The sequence below is a fragment of the Helicoverpa armigera genome, chromosome 4 (assembly GCF_030705265.1).
Source record: "Helicoverpa armigera isolate CAAS_96S chromosome 4, ASM3070526v1, whole genome shotgun sequence".
NCBI classification, from domain to species: domain Eukaryota; kingdom Metazoa; phylum Arthropoda; class Insecta; order Lepidoptera; family Noctuidae; genus Helicoverpa; species Helicoverpa armigera.
In genome coordinates this window covers 8,194,212-8,211,003 of record NC_087123.1, presented here as the reverse complement: position 1 = coordinate 8,211,003, position 16,792 = coordinate 8,194,212, and the positions used below count along the sequence as shown (strand labels likewise).

General features: G+C 34.3%; 5 protein-coding genes across 13 annotated transcripts; 4 read left to right on the top strand and 1 right to left on the bottom strand.

Moving 5' to 3' along the window:
* The first annotated feature begins 180 nt into the window (after nucleotides 1-180).
* LOC110375287 (tRNA N6-adenosine threonylcarbamoyltransferase, mitochondrial) lies at nucleotides 181-1,753 on the top strand. Its single transcript, XM_021333344.3, has one exon. It carries the CDS (start codon nucleotides 513-515, stop codon nucleotides 1,749-1,751), a length of 1,239 nt encoding a protein of 412 aa, XP_021189019.3. The 5' UTR covers nucleotides 181-512; the 3' UTR covers nucleotides 1,752-1,753.
* Nucleotides 1,754-2,043: 290 nt separating this feature from the next.
* LOC110375288 (protein stunted) lies at nucleotides 2,044-3,145 on the bottom strand. 2 transcript variants are annotated; one of them, XM_021333346.3, is made up of 4 exons: nucleotides 2,986-3,145; nucleotides 2,772-2,902; nucleotides 2,454-2,484; nucleotides 2,044-2,145 (listed from the first exon to the last, which is right to left on the bottom strand). In XM_021333346.3, the coding sequence occupies exons 1-3, from the start codon at nucleotides 3,012-3,014 to the stop codon at nucleotides 2,471-2,473; spliced, it is 174 nt and encodes a 57-aa protein (XP_021189021.1). In that variant the 5' UTR covers nucleotides 3,015-3,145; the 3' UTR covers nucleotides 2,044-2,145; nucleotides 2,454-2,470. The 2 variants fall into 2 exon arrangements, with proteins under 2 accessions (XP_021189021.1, XP_021189020.1); XM_021333345.3 differs by lacking the exon at nucleotides 2,454-2,484.
* Nucleotides 3,146-3,357: 212 nt separating this feature from the next.
* Nucleotides 3,358-8,987, top strand: LOC135116742 (traB domain-containing protein-like). Of its 2 annotated transcripts, none has more exons than XM_064034218.1 (11): nucleotides 3,358-3,523; nucleotides 3,764-3,992; nucleotides 4,298-4,396; nucleotides 4,770-4,900; nucleotides 5,188-5,312; nucleotides 5,560-5,686; nucleotides 5,907-6,046; nucleotides 6,305-6,456; nucleotides 6,784-6,889; nucleotides 7,505-7,648; nucleotides 7,990-8,987. In XM_064034218.1, exons 2-10 carry the CDS (start codon nucleotides 3,779-3,781, stop codon nucleotides 7,617-7,619), a joined length of 1,209 nt encoding a protein of 402 aa, XP_063890288.1. In that variant the 5' UTR covers nucleotides 3,358-3,523; nucleotides 3,764-3,778; the 3' UTR covers nucleotides 7,620-7,648; nucleotides 7,990-8,987. The 2 variants fall into 2 exon arrangements, with proteins under 2 accessions (XP_063890288.1, XP_063890289.1); XM_064034219.1 differs by having other exon boundaries at nucleotides 3,361-3,495.
* Nucleotides 8,988-10,802: 1,815 nt separating this feature from the next.
* Nucleotides 10,803-13,653, top strand: LOC110375230 (traB domain-containing protein). 7 transcript variants are annotated; one of them, XR_010276423.1, is made up of 10 exons: nucleotides 10,806-11,029; nucleotides 11,161-11,309; nucleotides 11,502-11,626; nucleotides 11,786-11,912; nucleotides 12,022-12,164; nucleotides 12,249-12,406; nucleotides 12,544-12,646; nucleotides 12,726-12,860; nucleotides 13,211-13,280; nucleotides 13,478-13,653. XR_010276423.1 is itself a non-coding variant. In XM_049847346.2 (9 exons), exons 1-8 carry the CDS (start codon nucleotides 10,942-10,944, stop codon nucleotides 13,106-13,108), a joined length of 903 nt encoding a protein of 300 aa, XP_049703303.1. In that variant the 5' UTR covers nucleotides 10,806-10,941; the 3' UTR covers nucleotides 13,109-13,154; nucleotides 13,478-13,653. The 7 variants fall into 7 exon arrangements, 3 of the variants coding, with proteins under 3 accessions (XP_049703299.1, XP_021188953.1, XP_049703303.1); XR_010276425.1 differs by lacking the exon at nucleotides 13,211-13,280 and adding an exon at nucleotides 13,099-13,154; XR_010276426.1 differs by lacking the exon at nucleotides 12,726-12,860.
* Nucleotides 13,654-14,315: 662 nt separating this feature from the next.
* LOC135116712 (formylglycine-generating enzyme-like) lies at nucleotides 14,316-16,711 on the top strand. The gene is made up of 4 exons (XM_064034156.1): nucleotides 14,316-15,120; nucleotides 15,211-15,382; nucleotides 15,467-15,626; nucleotides 15,944-16,711. The coding sequence occupies exons 1-4, from the start codon at nucleotides 14,577-14,579 to the stop codon at nucleotides 16,085-16,087; spliced, it is 1,020 nt and encodes a 339-aa protein (XP_063890226.1). The 5' UTR covers nucleotides 14,316-14,576; the 3' UTR covers nucleotides 16,088-16,711.
* Nucleotides 16,712-16,792: the final 81 nt, after the last annotated feature.

Genomic DNA, 16,792 nt, shown 5'->3' with positions numbered 1-16,792 from the left:
CATTTTGTTGGCAAGTTCTACAACTTGGCCCTCGATATACTAATACGGATAAATAAATATGCAGTAAGGGGGTCTGCCTCTGCGCAATTATAAAATATTAAAAAAAAACTGACACAGGTGACAATATATGACAATGACATAAATGACATTGACATTTGACAAATGACAATCATATGGAAATCGCTGAACTAAAGAAATGCCGCAATTTTAATATTTCTTTATCGACGACGAAAAATATTGTATTTCATCATTCCGCCTTTTTTTATTGAAAGCGTTTCGAATTTAGTCTTTCAATTTACTTTGACCCCTAAGTTTTGCCATGCTACAGAATCTATCATGTTTGTAACATGGAAATCATAATAAGGGGACTCAGTTTCAAGGTTACATATTTATTACATAATTAAGTAGTATCCATTCATCTAAAAGTAGTATAAATTCGAAGATTAAGGTTGATCAATAAATTAAGTTGTCCCAGTATTATATATTATATATATATTAAGTTAAAAAGAACAATGTTAGTTCTCCAAAAACGTATTATAAATACCATTAAAGCTTATGTTGCAAAAGCAATCAGCTGTAGAACAATAACTTTTACAAAAAAATCTGTGATACTGGGAATCGAAACATCATGTGATGATACCGGCTGTGCCATCATTGACGGTTCAGGCCAACTGTTGGGTGACAGTTTATACTCACAAACTGCTGTTCATACTAGATACGGCGGGGTGAACCCGCTTGTTGCTCATGAGTTACACCGAATGAATATTGATAAAGCAGTAACAGACAGCCTACGTAGAGCCAGTATAACCATTGAAGACATAGATGCAATCGCTGTAACAACTAGGCCCGGTTTACTTCTTAGCCTTCAAATAGGAGCAAAGTATGCTAGGTACCTTTCAAGAATACATTCAAAACCTTTAATACCTATTCATCATATGGAAGCCCATGCACTAGTAGCAAGAATGTACCATGATATCCAGTTTCCTTTCTTAGTACTGCTCATATCAGGTGGGCATTGCTTACTATCACTTGTAAAAGATGTCAATGATTTTGAATTACTAGGCGAAGGTCTGGATAATGCTCCTGGTGAGGTTTTTGACAAAGTGGCTAGAAGGATGAAACTGAGAAACATTCCTGAATACTCAAAGATATCAGGAGGACGAGCAGTAGAGTTGGCAGCAAAGAAATCCACGAATCAAGACTTATTTGAATTTCCTTTGCCTTTAGCTAGATATAGAGATTGCAACTTCAGTTTTAGTGGGCTCAAAGACTCCTTGGAGCGCAAACTATTGAAAAAGGAGGAAGAACATAATGCAATTGGTGATGAATTAATACCAGAAGTAAATGACTTATGTGCTGCATTCCAACTTGCTGTTGCAGAGCATATAGCCCATAGAACAGAGAGAGCCATGATGTATTGTGAAAAAAACAATTTGATAAAACCAGACAACAGGGTGATAGTTGTGTCTGGAGGTGTTGCTTGTAATAATTTTATATTTAAATCCATAGAATATATTGGGAATAAAATGGGTTACACTGCCTACCGGCCACCTCCAGCTGTATGCACAGATAATGGTGTTATGATAGCTTGGAATGGCTTAGAGAAACTAAGGATCCAGTGTGATGTAAGAACTGACTTCAGCTTCAAAGAAGTGGAACCAGAAGCACCACTTGGCAAAAACTTAATAGAAAATGTAAAGGCTGCCTATATACAAACCAAAGTAACAAGATTAAAAACTTTGTACAAATGAAACGTTTTTTTATATCTTTGACCCAAAATGTAGATCCACAAATTAAGTTTGAGTAGGTGCCTACTCAACTTTGACCTTTCTTATTTAATTTCATTCATATATTAATATACTGTCTAATGAATGCAATATAGGTGCACAACTAAACATATTTTATATTAAAATTGTAAGTGTTTTATTTGAGGTAAATATGCACTTTCATGGGCCTGTTCTGGCTTTGAAGGCTTTTCTGAGTATATAGGGAACTTATAATCGTGAATTTACTGACAATTCAATGTTATTAAAACAAAGAAAATAATTAACAATAATTTATTGACATTTACATAAAACTAGTTTGCTGATTAACATGCATGCCTTGATTTATCCCGTTTCTCCTACTTAGCGGCAGTTTGCAGATCTGAAAATTACAAGTGTTATATTAATATAAGGCTTGAGTACTTTAGGTGTTCATACACTTGCAAAAACAAAACAAAACTTCTTTTTCAGTTTCACTATGCAGTAGACAAAACAAATGCAGGTGTTATTCAAACTCTAAAACATATTTTCAGCTCGCTTGTTAGTCTCAAAAAAACACAGTAACAAAGATCAAGTTCTAAACTAATGATTATCATCACTAAATTCTAAAGATTAGTATTTCATCAAACCATTTTTGTTCAAAAATGGAATTGATAAGCATGTGTAAACCTTTTTGATTTTATGACAAACCTAATCAATCATCCTCTTTAGTCCTTTTCATCTGAAAAATCAATATTTTGATGTAACACACATTTTAAGAAGAGGAATGCTCCAGATTTTTTTATTGCTACTAGCAGAGAAGCAATTGAGTTAACCCAATATACTTGAATATTAAAAGGTAGATGTTTACTAAACTCCATGATATCTTTGCTATGCACCTTCTCCTGATAAATACATTTTAACATTGTATTTAAATTCATTCATAGACCCAGTGGATTCAAGGCCTGTAGGTACCTAATAAAAAATAATTAAGTTTTTACTTTAGGCTTAATTGACTTCAATACTTACGGGCTGGCCTGCCGTTAGCCCATGGGGTAATACGGACATTGGAATCGTCACGTTTTAATGCTTCAGCGCGTAATTCTGGTTTTAGGGATCGCCTCAGCATCTTAGCGGCGATGTTGGAGTAGTTTATGTAACTAAAATAACATAACCTTTAGTAAATCTGATACACATAAAATAAACAATTGTCGTGCATTATCTTTGTGAATTTAGAACTTACTTAAGACCAGCTTGTCTCCAGGCACTCATTTTGTGTTTTTATTTCGGACTTCTGCAAAGTAGTTTTATTGCAAATCCGAAGAAAAATCGAATTTCGAATGTCGGATTGAAGTGACGTAACAGTGCTAGTGCTGTCCCCTATCCATTTATTTAGCATTGCGGCTTTTGTCGAGAAGTTAATATTTACAAAAAGATTATGTCATTTATTGCTACATTGTAATAATCTATCGTCAATGTAGGGTAATGGGATAAAAGTCTTTTATGTACAGTAACCAGTACCATTGTGTAAGTGCAGCGTCTTCATGTTTTTAGGCGATTATATTTTTTTTAAGAATGGGAACACTGAATCGCGACACAACACGACAACTTATTTTTTGCAGTTGGTATCTGTCACTTGCGATTTGCATTTTGATTTTTGCATGGAAAAGAAAACTAAAAAAATGTGCAAGAAATCAAAATAAAAAAAACTTGAATAGATTTTGAAACCTTAAGAATTCATTATTCATTGCAGGTAGCACATTTTGAACTTTTTCTTAAAGGTATGTTTTATTTTAATTGAATAAGTAAACTGCAGCAAAATAGTACTTTCACTAAAAAAATTGAGTTGGCAATTTGATAGCCGCTTTACTTATTTAATGGTTAGATTTACTGTCGTTTTCGCGGTTTTGGACATGTTTTCATAATATCTAGCATTATTTCTATTTATAAATAACAAATTGAATTGTTAATAACAGCTGTTGGTTGCACCATATTATCTTGATGTGGCACTTTTGTTGCAGTAATTCAATAATACAATGGATGCTGCTGATCGTCTCCTAAATAATGAAAGGCTGGTGACTCGAAGTGATTTAGAAGAAGATCAGTTGTTTGTGAAGCCCCAGTCTTCGGGGGTGAATGTTGATTTAGTCAATGAGTGTAAAGTTTTTATTAAGGCTGAAGATGGAAGTGGCGATGCGCAAGTGAGCACAACTGCGGCGATGTTGCCTGGCCCCTCAGCTATTGCTCAAGGTGATTAGCTACATCTTCTTATATATAAAAATGAATTGCTGTTCGTTAGTCTCACTAAAACTCGATAATGGTTGGACTGATTTGGCTTTTTTGGTTTTAAAATGTTTGTAGAGGTCCAGGGAAGGTTTAAACGATACGAAGTTCGCGGGGTCAGCTAGTTAATGATATATTATTTGCTTACATGTGGCTGAGAAAGCTTTAGAGTAATATTTACTTTTATTTTTTATCTTTAGTGGCGCTGAGATCTTTACAAGTATCAAAAGTGTGCATATTTATAGGTATATGATCTACCTAACTAATTTCAGATAAACCAAGTTTTGTCACTTCTACACCCGATCAGAAGAAGGAGACGCCATCGGAAAACCAAATTGTAGACTCAAATCCAGAATGTGACATGGAGGATGGTAAATAATTTAATATAATTAAAACATTTATCATCAACATTTATCTAATCAAGATCAACCAAGATCGAGTTGCACTTTTTTTTCACAAAATACTAAAATATTGAATGAAAAAATTTTTGTGAACTTTGAACTTTAGATTAATGGGATAAATTATCAAGTATGAATTGTTGTTGAACAGCCTTTTACTATTGGTAGTATCATCATCATCTGCTCCCAATTTTATTTGGGGTTTGCACAGTGTCTTCCATACTTGTCTGTCTGCCATCATCTCATGAGAAACATACTTTCTAGTCATGTCAACTTTTCTCAACATTCATCCATCATTTCTTTCTGTAGGTATATTTTTTTAAATAAAATGAGTTGTAATTTACAGGTGTTTCTGAACTGCCCATGGATGATGGACTTCCAAGCACGGTGACAGTGCTTGATGCTCCTGATGGTGGCAAAGTGTATCTAGTGGGCACTGCCCACTTCAGCATACAGTCTCAAGAAGATGTGTCCAGGGTATGTGCATTCAAACAGTACTAATCTATTCATATCTCAAAAATTTTTGTTTGTCTGTAAAGGCTCCAAAACTACAGAACCAAATTGAAAAATTCTTTCACTATTAAAATGCTACACTATTCGCTAGTAACCTAGGCTATATTTTAAATCCTGGTATAGTTGAAACAGCGGGAAAATAGCTAGAACATTAAATTAAGCTTTTATGGTGGCATTTCAATCATACCCCTACTATATATACTGCATAACTCCCAGGATTTTGAACCTTTTTGTAATTACTGTTTTTTCAGGTGATACAAGAAGTGCATCCTCATATTGTGATGGTGGAATTATGTGAGCAGAGAACTAATATTCTGTTATTAGATGAAGAAGTCATACTTAGAGAAGCTAAGAACATTAATATTAAAAAGATCAGGTAATTCTTTTAATACATTTACTACTTACACTAGAAAGTTTTTTAATCTAACCTGGGTAAATAAGCAGCAGATATGCAAAAAGTATTTTTACTGATTCTAATATATACATTATAAACCAATGTTTTAATAAATATGTTCACTATATTGGTCAGGTAGTAGTCATTGTGTTAAAATAACAATGCGATTCTGTCATACTTTGCATCATACTATTAACTGGTTGTATGTTTGTTTATTTATTGTTTCCAGAGCAACAATGGCTCAGAACGGAGTTTTTAATGGATTGATGTATATACTGTTATTGAACATGTCGGCGCATATCACAAGAGAATTGGGGATGGCGCCTGGTGGCGAATTTCGACGTGCAATGGCCGAGGTGAATTTAAAATAATAGCCCAATTAATTTAGAAGAAAGAAATATTTTTTATTGTAAACCAAACAATTTAGTTCCTCTATACAATATTACGTAAGGAACACGGTTGAGGAGGTCAAGTCGGCTACATCTAGTTGGACTGGAAGCTCACTACAACATAGTTGGGAAAAAGCTGGCCAGATGATGATGCTTGTTATAATAATAATAATTTTGGCTTTTTCAGGCTAAGAAAATCCCCAGCTGCATTGTACATTTGGGTGACAGAGCAATAGACATTACTCTTCACAGGGCTATTGCGTCCCTATCTTGGGGACAGACCATAAGGTTCATTTGGCATTTGCTCACATCTAACCAGACCATAAGGTTAGTTCCCAAATATTGTTATGCATATCTTATGCTACTGTTTGTAGTCAATCTGTCAATTTTTGGAGCAATTAATAGTTGCTTTCAGTCAGTACAAACAACGGTGTTTTTGCTTATAAAATGACAGCTATGCCCGGAAGTTAGTTGCGAGCCGTCGTAAAGTTTAGTGAAAATTATATGGCTGGGGCACTGCCGTGCCCTCAGATAGCTGCCAAAATATGACGTTATTGTAAAATTATGACTATTTTATACTTTCAGCCTGGAAGAAGTAGAAAAATGTAAACAAAAGAAAATGCTGGAAGATATGTTGGAGGAGATGGCTGAAGAGTTCCCGGCTTTAAAGCGCGTGTTCGTTGTCGAACGAGACATGTATCTCTGCCATTCTCTACAAGTCGCAGCTTTGATTCCACGTGAGTATGACGATATACATATAAAATAAGATGTTATTTACTCTTTTGAAAATAATTTCTCTCTTCTATATCTCTCCCTGTGCCCATCATGGTCCATAATTGTGTCGACATTTTATATTTCCACCGCTATGTAAATTATGGAATGTAATAAGTCAAGAATGTTGTAACTCTTTCATACAAAAGCCATTGTTTCTGTTTTCCTGAAACTTGAAACTTGGAATGTGAATGGACAGTTTTTTTCTTACTTCTCGAACCTGTCAATGTCGTCCGATAAGTTGCTATTTTATACATTATTGTTTAATCGAGAGTATATTTGGATTTATTCAGGGCGGGAGCCGTGCCGCATTGTAGGCGTAGTTGGCATTGGGCACGTGGCGGGTATTGTGGAGCACTGGGGCAAAATCAAACCCCAAGACATTCCACCACTACTTCAGTAAGTATTGATTGTAATTCATTTCTCTATCAATAATATATCATAAAAAATTCAGCCATCCTTTTCTTCAGTTATCACACTCCCAGTAATAGGCTAGTTTCCTAAAAAATAATAATTAGTCCGTCTTGTAGATTGTCCAAAATTAAGCGATACGTATTTTTTCTTTTTTAAATTGGATCAGAACTTGTTAAGATATAGCATGTTAAAGTTGAGTGTGACGTCACAAGTTGCTACAATTTTCAGGACACTGTGACGTAAAAGGCCCCCACTCCTAATTTTTGAAGTGTATTATCTTTGTCATTTTATGTTTAAGTAAAAAAAATACGTATCCAATATTTTTTGATTATCTAAAAAGCGGACTAAATATTATTTCATTATTTCGACCCTGGACACTACCCTATTATCCTTTTCATTCAAAATATTCATTTTAGTTGTTCGTATATAACAGTGAATCTGCTAAGTAAGCTGTAAGTTTTCATACTTGCTTTAGTTGTTGATCTTGTAATTGTTATTTTTTTTATTTTAAACCTCCATTATGTTGTAGTTTTTTTTACTATGTCGCCGCATTTTTCAAGTTATACTAAAGATTAACATGTAATTTGTTCTCTCTAACAGAGTTCCGCCGCCGTCGCTGTCGACTCGTGTGATCCGAGTGACGATCCGCGTGGCCTGCGTTGGTGCACTGATCTACGCCGGCTACAAGCTCAGGCCGCGGCGCTGGTTTCCTTGATGACTAAATACTTGCCTTTTACGATTGTGGTAAGCATATTTTATTTATTACTAGCCATTTTCCCGCGGTTTCACCCTCGTCCCGTAATAAGTACTGCCCCTAGTTGGATAAAATGTAGCCTATGTTCATCGAGGATAATGTAGCTTCCCAACAGTGAAAGAATTTATTAAATCGATGAAATAGTGTCAGAGCCTATTCATGTCAAACAAACAATCAAATATTTCCTCTTTATAATTTTAGTGTAGATGCAACATTTTTCACATATATAACGTAATAATACATATACACGTACCTAACAATTAATATGTGATTTGCATGTTATTTAGAATACAATACTAATACAAATAATTAATTGCATATTTTGTTTCAGGGTGGTCGATTCATCTTTGAAGACTAAATAACAAGAAGCTGATTTATGTCGTTTGATTCTGTGAATGTTTTAAAATAATACCTTGCAATGAAACTATTACCTAAAATGCAATTTGTCGTAAGAGAGTTAGCATTTAGGTTACTCGTTAAAAGAAATTGGCCATAGATTATAAAAAAAGATAGTTCATTATGATCTTTAAAAAATAGAAAGATGTTATTATATTATTAAATGTAGGATTGAAAAACCTATTGATAAAAATAATATTATCGTAAGACAAGTTCATTGCTAGATGTAGCCTTATAGTGATAACAATACCTGGGATTGCGTGTTTGCCTTTGCACTAGGAATATGAAAATAGAAACTAGCTCATAGATATACACAGAATGGAATGGGACTTTGTTATTTTTCAATCAAATATGTTGAAGTTTGATGGGGTTTACAGTTGGATTTGAAAGTTATTTAAAAAGTTGACATTGTTTTACGAATATAGTTGTCGGAAAAGCAACAAAGTTCCATTTTACATTCAAATGTTTTGCCTTTCTGTAAAATGATTTAGAATAGAGTAGCTTTTTTAATAAATTCGCAATTACTGATAGGGTAAACAAGTCCTTATTTGAGCTTATCAATATGTTTGCACTTCGTTGATATTCGTTACTTTTCTGTAAGAAGTTTTTTAGTTAAGGTTTTAACTTCAGTACCCTAGTCTTGAATTAAAGCAACTTTTGGAAAGCTCTTATGTTAATTGACAATTAAAATAAAAAGGGCTCGTTGTTTTTGAAGTTTCACAATATGGACGTCAAAAACCTGTAGCTAAAACTGATTTGTAAAATTTGGTTAGGTTATTATTGTTATTAGATTATAAACCACGGCAAACCGACTGGGTTTACACTCTATGCATTTTTGAGTTTTTCAGTTATTGTTATCAGTTTTAAAATAAATGCTAGGTTATTTAATCATTATACAGATATGTAATTAAATTGGTTCATTTTCTTATTGGTTTTCCTTGTTTTCTTTCATATAGTTGTTAATATAATGCTTGAATTGCACACCGTCCGATTACTTGTTATTTACAGCTGATAAATCTTGGCGAAAATACATGAGACGTGATCTCTCCGGGGCTTAGCATGAGACCTTCAAGTGATCTTAATTCCAGTGTGTTTGTCTGTGTCTTGTGCGTGTGAGTTTGTAAGAAAGGGAGATGAATCTGGACGGGACTGTAGTAAACATGAATATTATGTATAACCAGCCAATTGATCACTTCAATGTTTCATAATATGTAAGTACGCAGGTAGCATCTTATTAGGTTTGTCTTTTCAACTTTGCACATAGCAACCAACTAGCCACTTCTATACCTACGCATTCAAATTGATAAAGATTATATTTAAGCCATTGTCAAATGCACCTACGAAATATGTAGTCGCATTTCAATAACTGCCATAAGACGGCTAGAAACTTCTAAATAATACAAAGTGTTCAATGAGTGATTGACCAATTTTTAAATATTTTATTGGTTTGATTGATAAAAATAGCATTGAAAGGACTGTGATAGAAAATAATAAGTTTCCATCCGTCTCAAAGACAAGGTCAAGTTATTAATTATACACCCACAGTTTTAAATATTATGTTATTATAGTCTGGTATATTATTCGTAGACCCATTGGGCACCGGGGGTGTTCCGAGTTCCTCTAATAAAAATTCAGTCACGGAGTGAATCAGACTCATAATATGTAATACGTAATGCAGACATGTTCACAAGTAATAAAATTAATAAATAACTTTATCTAAGCATCATAATCATGCGTTTTATTTGCCTAACTAAAGTAGCTATGTTAGTAGTTATGTGTCTAATATGATAAATTGAACATAACCCACGATATTGATACGATTCCGAAGGTGCTTATCGCGTGGGGCTGCGGGATTGTTCGAAAGAGTTATTGCTGCCCGGGTACATAAAAGGCCTACGATGGATTTTTAGTCAGTCAGAAAAGTCTGACACTCCCTCAACGCTGCTAACTCACAGTGGGGTCATTTGAAGATTTTTGAAAAAAAAAAGGTGCTTTTCGCGTGACACCGCGCAGAGCACTTTTGTATGAAAACACGGCGGGTCAGTTCGTAGGTGTTACAGCAGTACCTGTCTTAGTATAATAGAAGCAGTCATTTTCTCCCGCTTCATCTCACATAACAGCTAAACAAATATAAAAAGAGCTGAGAGAGATTGTTGGAGGACTTATAAAAAGCATGCCGATATCATTAACTACTACCTACCATAAGAATTTTTCACCTAGGTGGTACTGGTGCCCTGTTATTTGGCTTTACCAATTTGGCCCAACCCGGCAGAAAATCTTGTAACTAATACTTTTTAAGCGAAGTGTGTGATCTATTAAAATTTTTAAATTAAAGTTTCGCTACTCGACAATAGATGGCGGTAGATGTAGATAAAGTTAGTACAACGGAATAGTGAAGTATCAATAATTAAAAATAAATATCTGATAGAATGTGATAAATACAGATTTTGAAGAAAGCCTAGACTATTACATGTTTGGCACTAAACGGTAAAAAAAATTGAACTACGGCCACAAGCCGCGGCGAGTTTATGTAGTTCACGCAGTTTAACTTTTCCGCCATAGTGAGGCCGATCGCATGCCCCATTGAACCCAAAATTGCCCCGCGCTGACAAATTCCAACAGCATGGGGGAAGCCTTTCGCCTTTCTGTCCAAGAGTACCCTATAGTGAAAGGGGCCTTTACCGAAACCTTTTTCCTTATTACCTTTTTAATCCCGCTACTGGCTGGATGAAAAAAAAATACGCCAGTTCATAACAAGTTTTTTTGTTTGGACTGTCATAAAAATACCAAAATGGACATTTTGCAGTAAAATAATGCTTCCACAAGAAATTCCAAGTAATTTGTTAATAATGCAACAAAATTGTTTGTTAAAAAGTCTAAGATAAATATGAAATACCAAACATGCATCCTGGTTAGACGACTTTTGAGCAAAACCTTTGATGTTCCAGTAAAAAAATGTAATCCTATTAAACCACGTAAGTAACTAAGTACCTACACGTCATACCTACCTACTTGAAAATCTGGTATTATTCTACGAACGTAGTTATTTAGTATATTTGTCAAACATAATAACGTCTCTAATATTACCTTCCTTTTACATATTTAGCAGTGTGCTCAATATTTCCAAGGCACTTCTCCAGCTCACCAATTCCGTTGCCAAAATCTGCAACTCTTATACAACATGACGGAGATTCTACGGTGGTGCTCTTGGGAACCGTACATTTTAGCAAACAGTCTGTGGAAGATGTTTCCGAGGTACACTGGACTTGCTTACCAATATGTAACTATAGTGCCCATAGGTTTATAGATATCCTAACAAGCAGTGTTAAATCAAAGATACGCCGATTCTTAGCTTTGCTACCTTATTTTTTTTTAGTTTTATTATTCCTATCTTTAAACCTACTTGCTGCTAACTAAATAATGCTTCTAAATAATCGTTGTCATCAGATAGTTAAAGTTCTGAACCCAAACGCAATTCTCATTGAATTATGCCGCCAACGGGTTTCCCTCCTTGAACTGGACGACAAGAAATTTTTGGAAGACGCAAAGAACTTTGATGCGCAGAAGTTAAAGTAAGTTAATGCTTTTATTTATCTTCTAGTTATCTTCTTAAATAGTCCAACCAACCCAAAACGGAGTGGGATGAATAACAGGGAGTAGGTGGAGAATTCTAAAGAAATCGAAAGTCCCCATATTTGATTCCCCTTTCGTCATAACACCATTTTTTTCAGAGAAGCGGTAAAAGGGCAGAACTTTGTATCTGGTATGTTGCATGCAATGCTGTTGAAAACTTATGCTGACATTGCCAAAGAATTGGGAGTCGCGCCTGGTGGGGAATTCCGGCGAGCTTATCATGAGGTGGGTTTGAATCATAAGGACATAAAAATTTGTTGATGCGTTGTTTCTATATTTTTTTTATTTTTTTTAGAAAAGCAAGCTTTCTATTTTAATCACTTTCCATTTTCAGATGAAAAAGATACCTGGATGCAAATTATTTCTCGGTGATCGGCCCATACAAATAACAATAGCGCGAGCTTTCCAGTCCTTGAGTGTGTATGAATTGGGACAAGTCCTATACCACCTCACTACAACAAATCCTAAGCCCTTGGAGTGAGTATCCCTGTAGACTACGTCACGTTAGGGAGTGCGTCAAAATGTTTACTGATACAATTTATGATTAATTTTCTGATTTAGCAAAGAACAATTAGAAAGATACAAAGACAGAGACTTTGTTCAAGCACAATTTGAAGAAATAACTAAAGATGTTCCAGCCTTTAAGAAAATATTTCACGTATTTGTCGACGAACGTGACAAATGTCTCGCTTACTCGCTACAGGAGTGTGTTCGTTCGGGCAAGTATCTATTAAATTTATAATTTGTATGATAAGTAGATACATACAAACTAATGAGGCCTCTTTGGTTCATTGTGCGTGTAGCGAAAAATACGCTTGTGCTAATTAAATATCGTAACTATTTTATATTTTAACAGTTGAAAAGCCTCGAGTACTGGCAGTCGTTGGTATGGGGCATGTTGATGGTATCGTTAAATACTATGGTAAGATGAGACAAGAGGACATTGTACCACTTCTATTGTAAGTAGACCTCGAGTAATTGATCTAGTATTTGTTTTATTGCAACTTAAGGATGTACCTATGCTTTCCCTGATTTCAGCGGGCCTTAACAAGAACATACCCTTTGAAATCAGGGTAGCAACATAACTTTAAGGGAGAATTGGCGATTTGTGACATTTATCTTGGTGGAAGCTGATCACTAAGTTATCAACAGGTCTTGAGCTTGTAAGAATAGGTAGGTACCTATTAACCCTATACCCATTTAAAACGTACAAGCATCCGAATTGAGAAGCTCCTCTTTTTTGGGAAAGTAGATATATATATCTAGACGGAAAACACCCATGATACGAAACCGCCCATTCTCCTTTCTAATATTGCCTGCGTAAATTGTGCCTATATTTCCCAGTAATTTAATACTCTCATTTTATTCTTATTTTTTATTTTTTAACTAATCCACAAAATGTACCCAATAGGCCCCCATGACGCTCGAGAATCTACCGATTTAGCATCGTTGCCCCCTACTACTAAAGTGAGTATTAAATTAGTGGGAACGATGTCACTTATTTTATTTCTGTTTATTTTCAGTGACTAGGTTTTTGTATGATCAACAATTAATCAGTAATTAATATGAATAATAATTTGAAAGTTCATCAAGGTGAGGAGCTCAACTAATAAAATGTTACTTATACAGTTTAGTTGTAATTTATTCAATTTTGATGTTTTTATAGTCTTGGTCAAGATCCAGGCATTTGGCATGCCTTGCCTTAATGTACTTTGTTAGAATTGTAATTTTGTTCTAAAAGAAAAAATCTGTAACTACATTCAGATGTAGTAAAAAGTTTTTTTTTGCAGCATTCCAGCCCGACCCTATTACATGGTTCTGCTGAGTAAAGGATTGAAGTTAACTTTTTTTTTTTTACTCTTTTCCTTTTTCTATAGACTATTATTTGGATGACCATAACTTTATTTACACCAACAAATTAACCACTGTATAAATTGTAACTAATAAATTTGTTTAAGTCCGCATATTAATTTGTTTTTCTTTACTAAGATACCTTTCTATTCAAAGGGTGCGAAGTGAAACCATCGTTTATTTAAAGGATAACGTGATAATAGGTATTATTATGTCACAACCACCCACCGTATTGATTCCGAAATACGAAGATATCGACAACTAATTAATTACTAAACAAAAAGTTTGTATGTCTTTTTCACGCAAGAAACTACTGAATAGATTTTGATGAAACTTGGAAATAATACAGCTAGAATAACATATAGGTTAGGCACCATTTATCCATTTGCAGGGAGTAGATCCCTCGGGACGTCTTGAAACCGCCGGCGGAAGCGGAAGCTAGTTAGAAATATAAATTGTAAGCTGTGTGTTTTTAACGCACTGGTTTCTCACAGTGCTGAAGCACATTTCACGTCTTGTGCTCAAGGTAAATGTTATTGAGTAAGCAGAACGGAGAACCGTTCTGCAACGCAACGCTCTTTCAGCTAAGACATATTAATCTTTTATTAAATAGTTGGTCCGTATTGAGTTCCGTATCTGTCAGCCGGAAGTCTCTAGTGTCAATCACGTTCTCAGCAGTGTACTGCACAGAGTACATTTTTATGAATAGGTGTCCTGTGGTCTGTGCAAATCTGTGGTATTGGTGCAAGCAAGTGTCACTGTCAGTGAATGAAAGACAGTTCCGAAAACTGATAACAGTATAGTTTTGAAAGAAAACAGAGGACAGTTTATTTTATATAGTGTTGAATATTTGATATTATTCCAAATTACTTTCTATGGACTAGCCAGAAGTATCGCTCTACAATTATACAGAGTTAAAATAGATCATGTCAACATAAATATTGCTCGAATTTATAAAGAAAACTATAGCAAGCCACCTGAACAATATCTGAAATAAAGTGAAAATAAACTAGAAATAAATAACTCAATGTGTTAACAATGATATTTATTATATTAATCTGTGTTCTACAACCTGTAATAACATTTAAAGAATCAGGCTGTGGTTGTAACCTTAATCGAGCCGAGGATGCGCAGATCGCTTCAGAAAGTATTTTTAACCATCTGGACAGCGATGCAGATCAGTGTTCTAGACGCCAGGATGGTGGCGATGAATGTAGCACAATAGAGGAGAAAAAAACTACATCAGAATCAATGATATTTGTGCCAGCTGACGAATATCAAGTTGGTACAGATGATATAGCAATAGAAAGTGACCAAGAAGGTCCTAAAAGATTGGTTAAACTTGACGGTTTTTATTTAGATAAATATGAAGTCTCAAATGAGGCTTTTGCTCATTTTGTAGATAAGACTAATTATAAGACTGAAGCTGAACAGTTTGGAGATAGTTTTGTGTTCGCAGCATTTCTTAATAGTACTTTTAAAGAACAGTTGAAAGATTATCGTGCTGTACAAGCAGTCTGGTGGTATAAAGTGCAGGGTGCTGACTGGAGACATCCATTTGGACCAGATTCAGATATAAAAGGTATATAAGTAACTGATGGTTTTGTTTAAAGTAATAAACTTATTTTTTATTTATTTTGTATGATGTTCATTATTGATTTCTATCTTTCAGAAATAATGGATCACCCAGTCACTCATGTGTCATGGAATGATGCAAAAGCATACTGCAAATGGAAAAGGGGCAGATTGCCTACGGAAGCAGAATGGGAAGCAGCTTGCCGAGGTGGCCATAGAGATACAAAGTACCCATGGGGAGACAAACTTTTCCCTGATCGAAAACATATGTAAACTCTTTCTTTAAAATGTTTATGAGACCACACTATATTTTAACTCCTGCAATAAAAATATCTTTTTTTTTTGTTCCTCAGGGCTAATATATGGCAGGGCACCTTTCCTACACACAATTCAGCCAAAGATGGTTATGAAGGTACTTGCCCTGTAAACATGTTTCCTCCAAATGATTTTGGGCTGTACAACATGGCCGGCAATGTGTGGGAATGGACTGAAGATTCCTGGGCTGGCAAAAATGTAATGTTTTTAATCAAGTTGCTGTACCCTTTATTGTTTATGCTTACATAAGCTGCATGTCAGAATGAGATTCTATTCTATTCTTTTTTTTCTTTATGGCAAATTGCTGATGTGGACGATTCCGCCACTGATAACTGAAATGAGAAGCACGTTGTGATACCAAACAAACAACTTTGAGAAAAATAAGAATTTATATAATTGTGATTATTTACCTTGTATTGTGTGTAAAAAACTTCCTTATTTACCCTCTGTTTTAGTTTCAATTTTATATTATAATTTTATAAAATGAAATAAGTAACAAAAACTCCTTTTTTCAGCCTAAAGAAAAGGTGAAGAAGGGTGGTTCTTACTTATGCCACCTATCCTACTGTTACCGCTATAGATGCTCTTCAAGGTCTCATAACACAGAAGACAGTTCTGCAGGAAACTTGGGATTCCGCTGTGCAAAGTCTGCCAAATAAATGTGTTTTTGTATGTATGTAATGTACTTAAAATAAGCTGGAAAGATTACTGAACCTCGCACAGCCAAACTAGTCTTTCGATCAAATCAACTATAGTTTAGACATTATTAAGTATACGTAACTCTGAGGTTTGTACGATTTACCTGATTCAATTAGTTATAGGCATAAATGATATCACAATTTTTTATTTTATGATATTTGCAGAATCTATTAAAATTAAATTGTTAGTTTTTGAAACTTTTTTATTGAATTATAAAGTAAAACATTATCATTTTGATTTGTGTTAAGGTTTTTTAAGGCATTTTATATTTTTATACACTTATTATCTTTTATACATTTTTATTGACCCGTCTTACTACATATAAGAAATGAATTAAGCAATTCATGAAGGTCCTCTAAAACCCTTATCTAAAGGTTCTATAGCAAAAGCGGTGTGTAGTCATTACAATTTGTTATCTTTTATTTTGTTTTATTTTTTGGCCAAATATCTGTGTTGTATTCTCTATTAAAACTTTCAATTGTATAAAGAAACTGTACACTAAGATCTAATATTAAATGTGTTTTATATTTATTAACATACCTATTTAATTGAAATTTTAATAAAAACTTTTTGTAGTATGTGAACTCAAAAAAGTTTAAATAATATGCTATGCTAATATTATAAGAAATCTTTCCCCAGTTAGAGATGAGAGACCTTTGGGATGT

What these genes read in the sequence shown, in the direction of transcription:
- LOC110375230 (XM_021333278.3), top strand. Translation starts at nt 10,942, where the DNA reads ATGAAATACCAAACATGCATCCTGGTTAGACGACTTTTGAGCAAAACC. An exon ending in ATGTAATCCTATTAAACCAC is followed by an intron (nt 11,030 to 11,160) that starts GTAAGTAACTAA and finishes TTACATATTTAG; the next exon opens with CAGTGTGCTCAATATTTCCA. An exon ending in GACATTGTACCACTTCTATT is followed by an intron (nt 12,647 to 13,477) that starts GTAAGTAGACCT and finishes TTTTTTTTGCAG; the next exon opens with CATTCCAGCCCGACCCTATT.
- LOC110375287 (XM_021333344.3), top strand. Translation starts at nt 513, where the DNA reads ATGTTAGTTCTCCAAAAACGTATTATAAATACCATTAAAGCTTATGTT.
- LOC110375288 (XM_021333345.3), bottom strand. Translation starts at nt 3,014, where the DNA reads ATGAGTGCCTGGAGACAAGCTGGTCTTAA. An exon ending in TGGAGACAAGCTGGTCTTAA is followed by an intron (nt 2,903 to 2,985) that starts GTAAGTTCTAAA and finishes ATGTTATTTTAG; the next exon opens with TTACATAAACTACTCCAACA. An exon ending in GGCTAACGGCAGGCCAGCCC is followed by an intron (nt 2,146 to 2,771) that starts GTAAGTATTGAA and finishes TGTAATTTTCAG; the next exon opens with ATCTGCAAACTGCCGCTAAG.
- LOC135116742 (XM_064034218.1), top strand. Translation starts at nt 3,779, where the DNA reads ATGGATGCTGCTGATCGTCTCCTAAATAATGAAAGGCTGGTGACTCGA. An exon ending in CCCCTCAGCTATTGCTCAAG is followed by an intron (nt 3,993 to 4,297) that starts GTGATTAGCTAC and finishes AACTAATTTCAG; the next exon opens with ATAAACCAAGTTTTGTCACT. An exon ending in GACATTCCACCACTACTTCA is followed by an intron (nt 6,890 to 7,504) that starts GTAAGTATTGAT and finishes TCTCTCTAACAG; the next exon opens with AGTTCCGCCGCCGTCGCTGT.
- LOC135116712 (XM_064034156.1), top strand. Translation starts at nt 14,577, where the DNA reads ATGATATTTATTATATTAATCTGTGTTCTACAACCTGTAATAACATTT. An exon ending in TTCCCTGATCGAAAACATAT is followed by an intron (nt 15,383 to 15,466) that starts GTAAACTCTTTC and finishes TTTGTTCCTCAG; the next exon opens with GGCTAATATATGGCAGGGCA. An exon ending in ATTCCTGGGCTGGCAAAAAT is followed by an intron (nt 15,627 to 15,943) that starts GTAATGTTTTTA and finishes TCCTTTTTTCAG; the next exon opens with CCTAAAGAAAAGGTGAAGAA.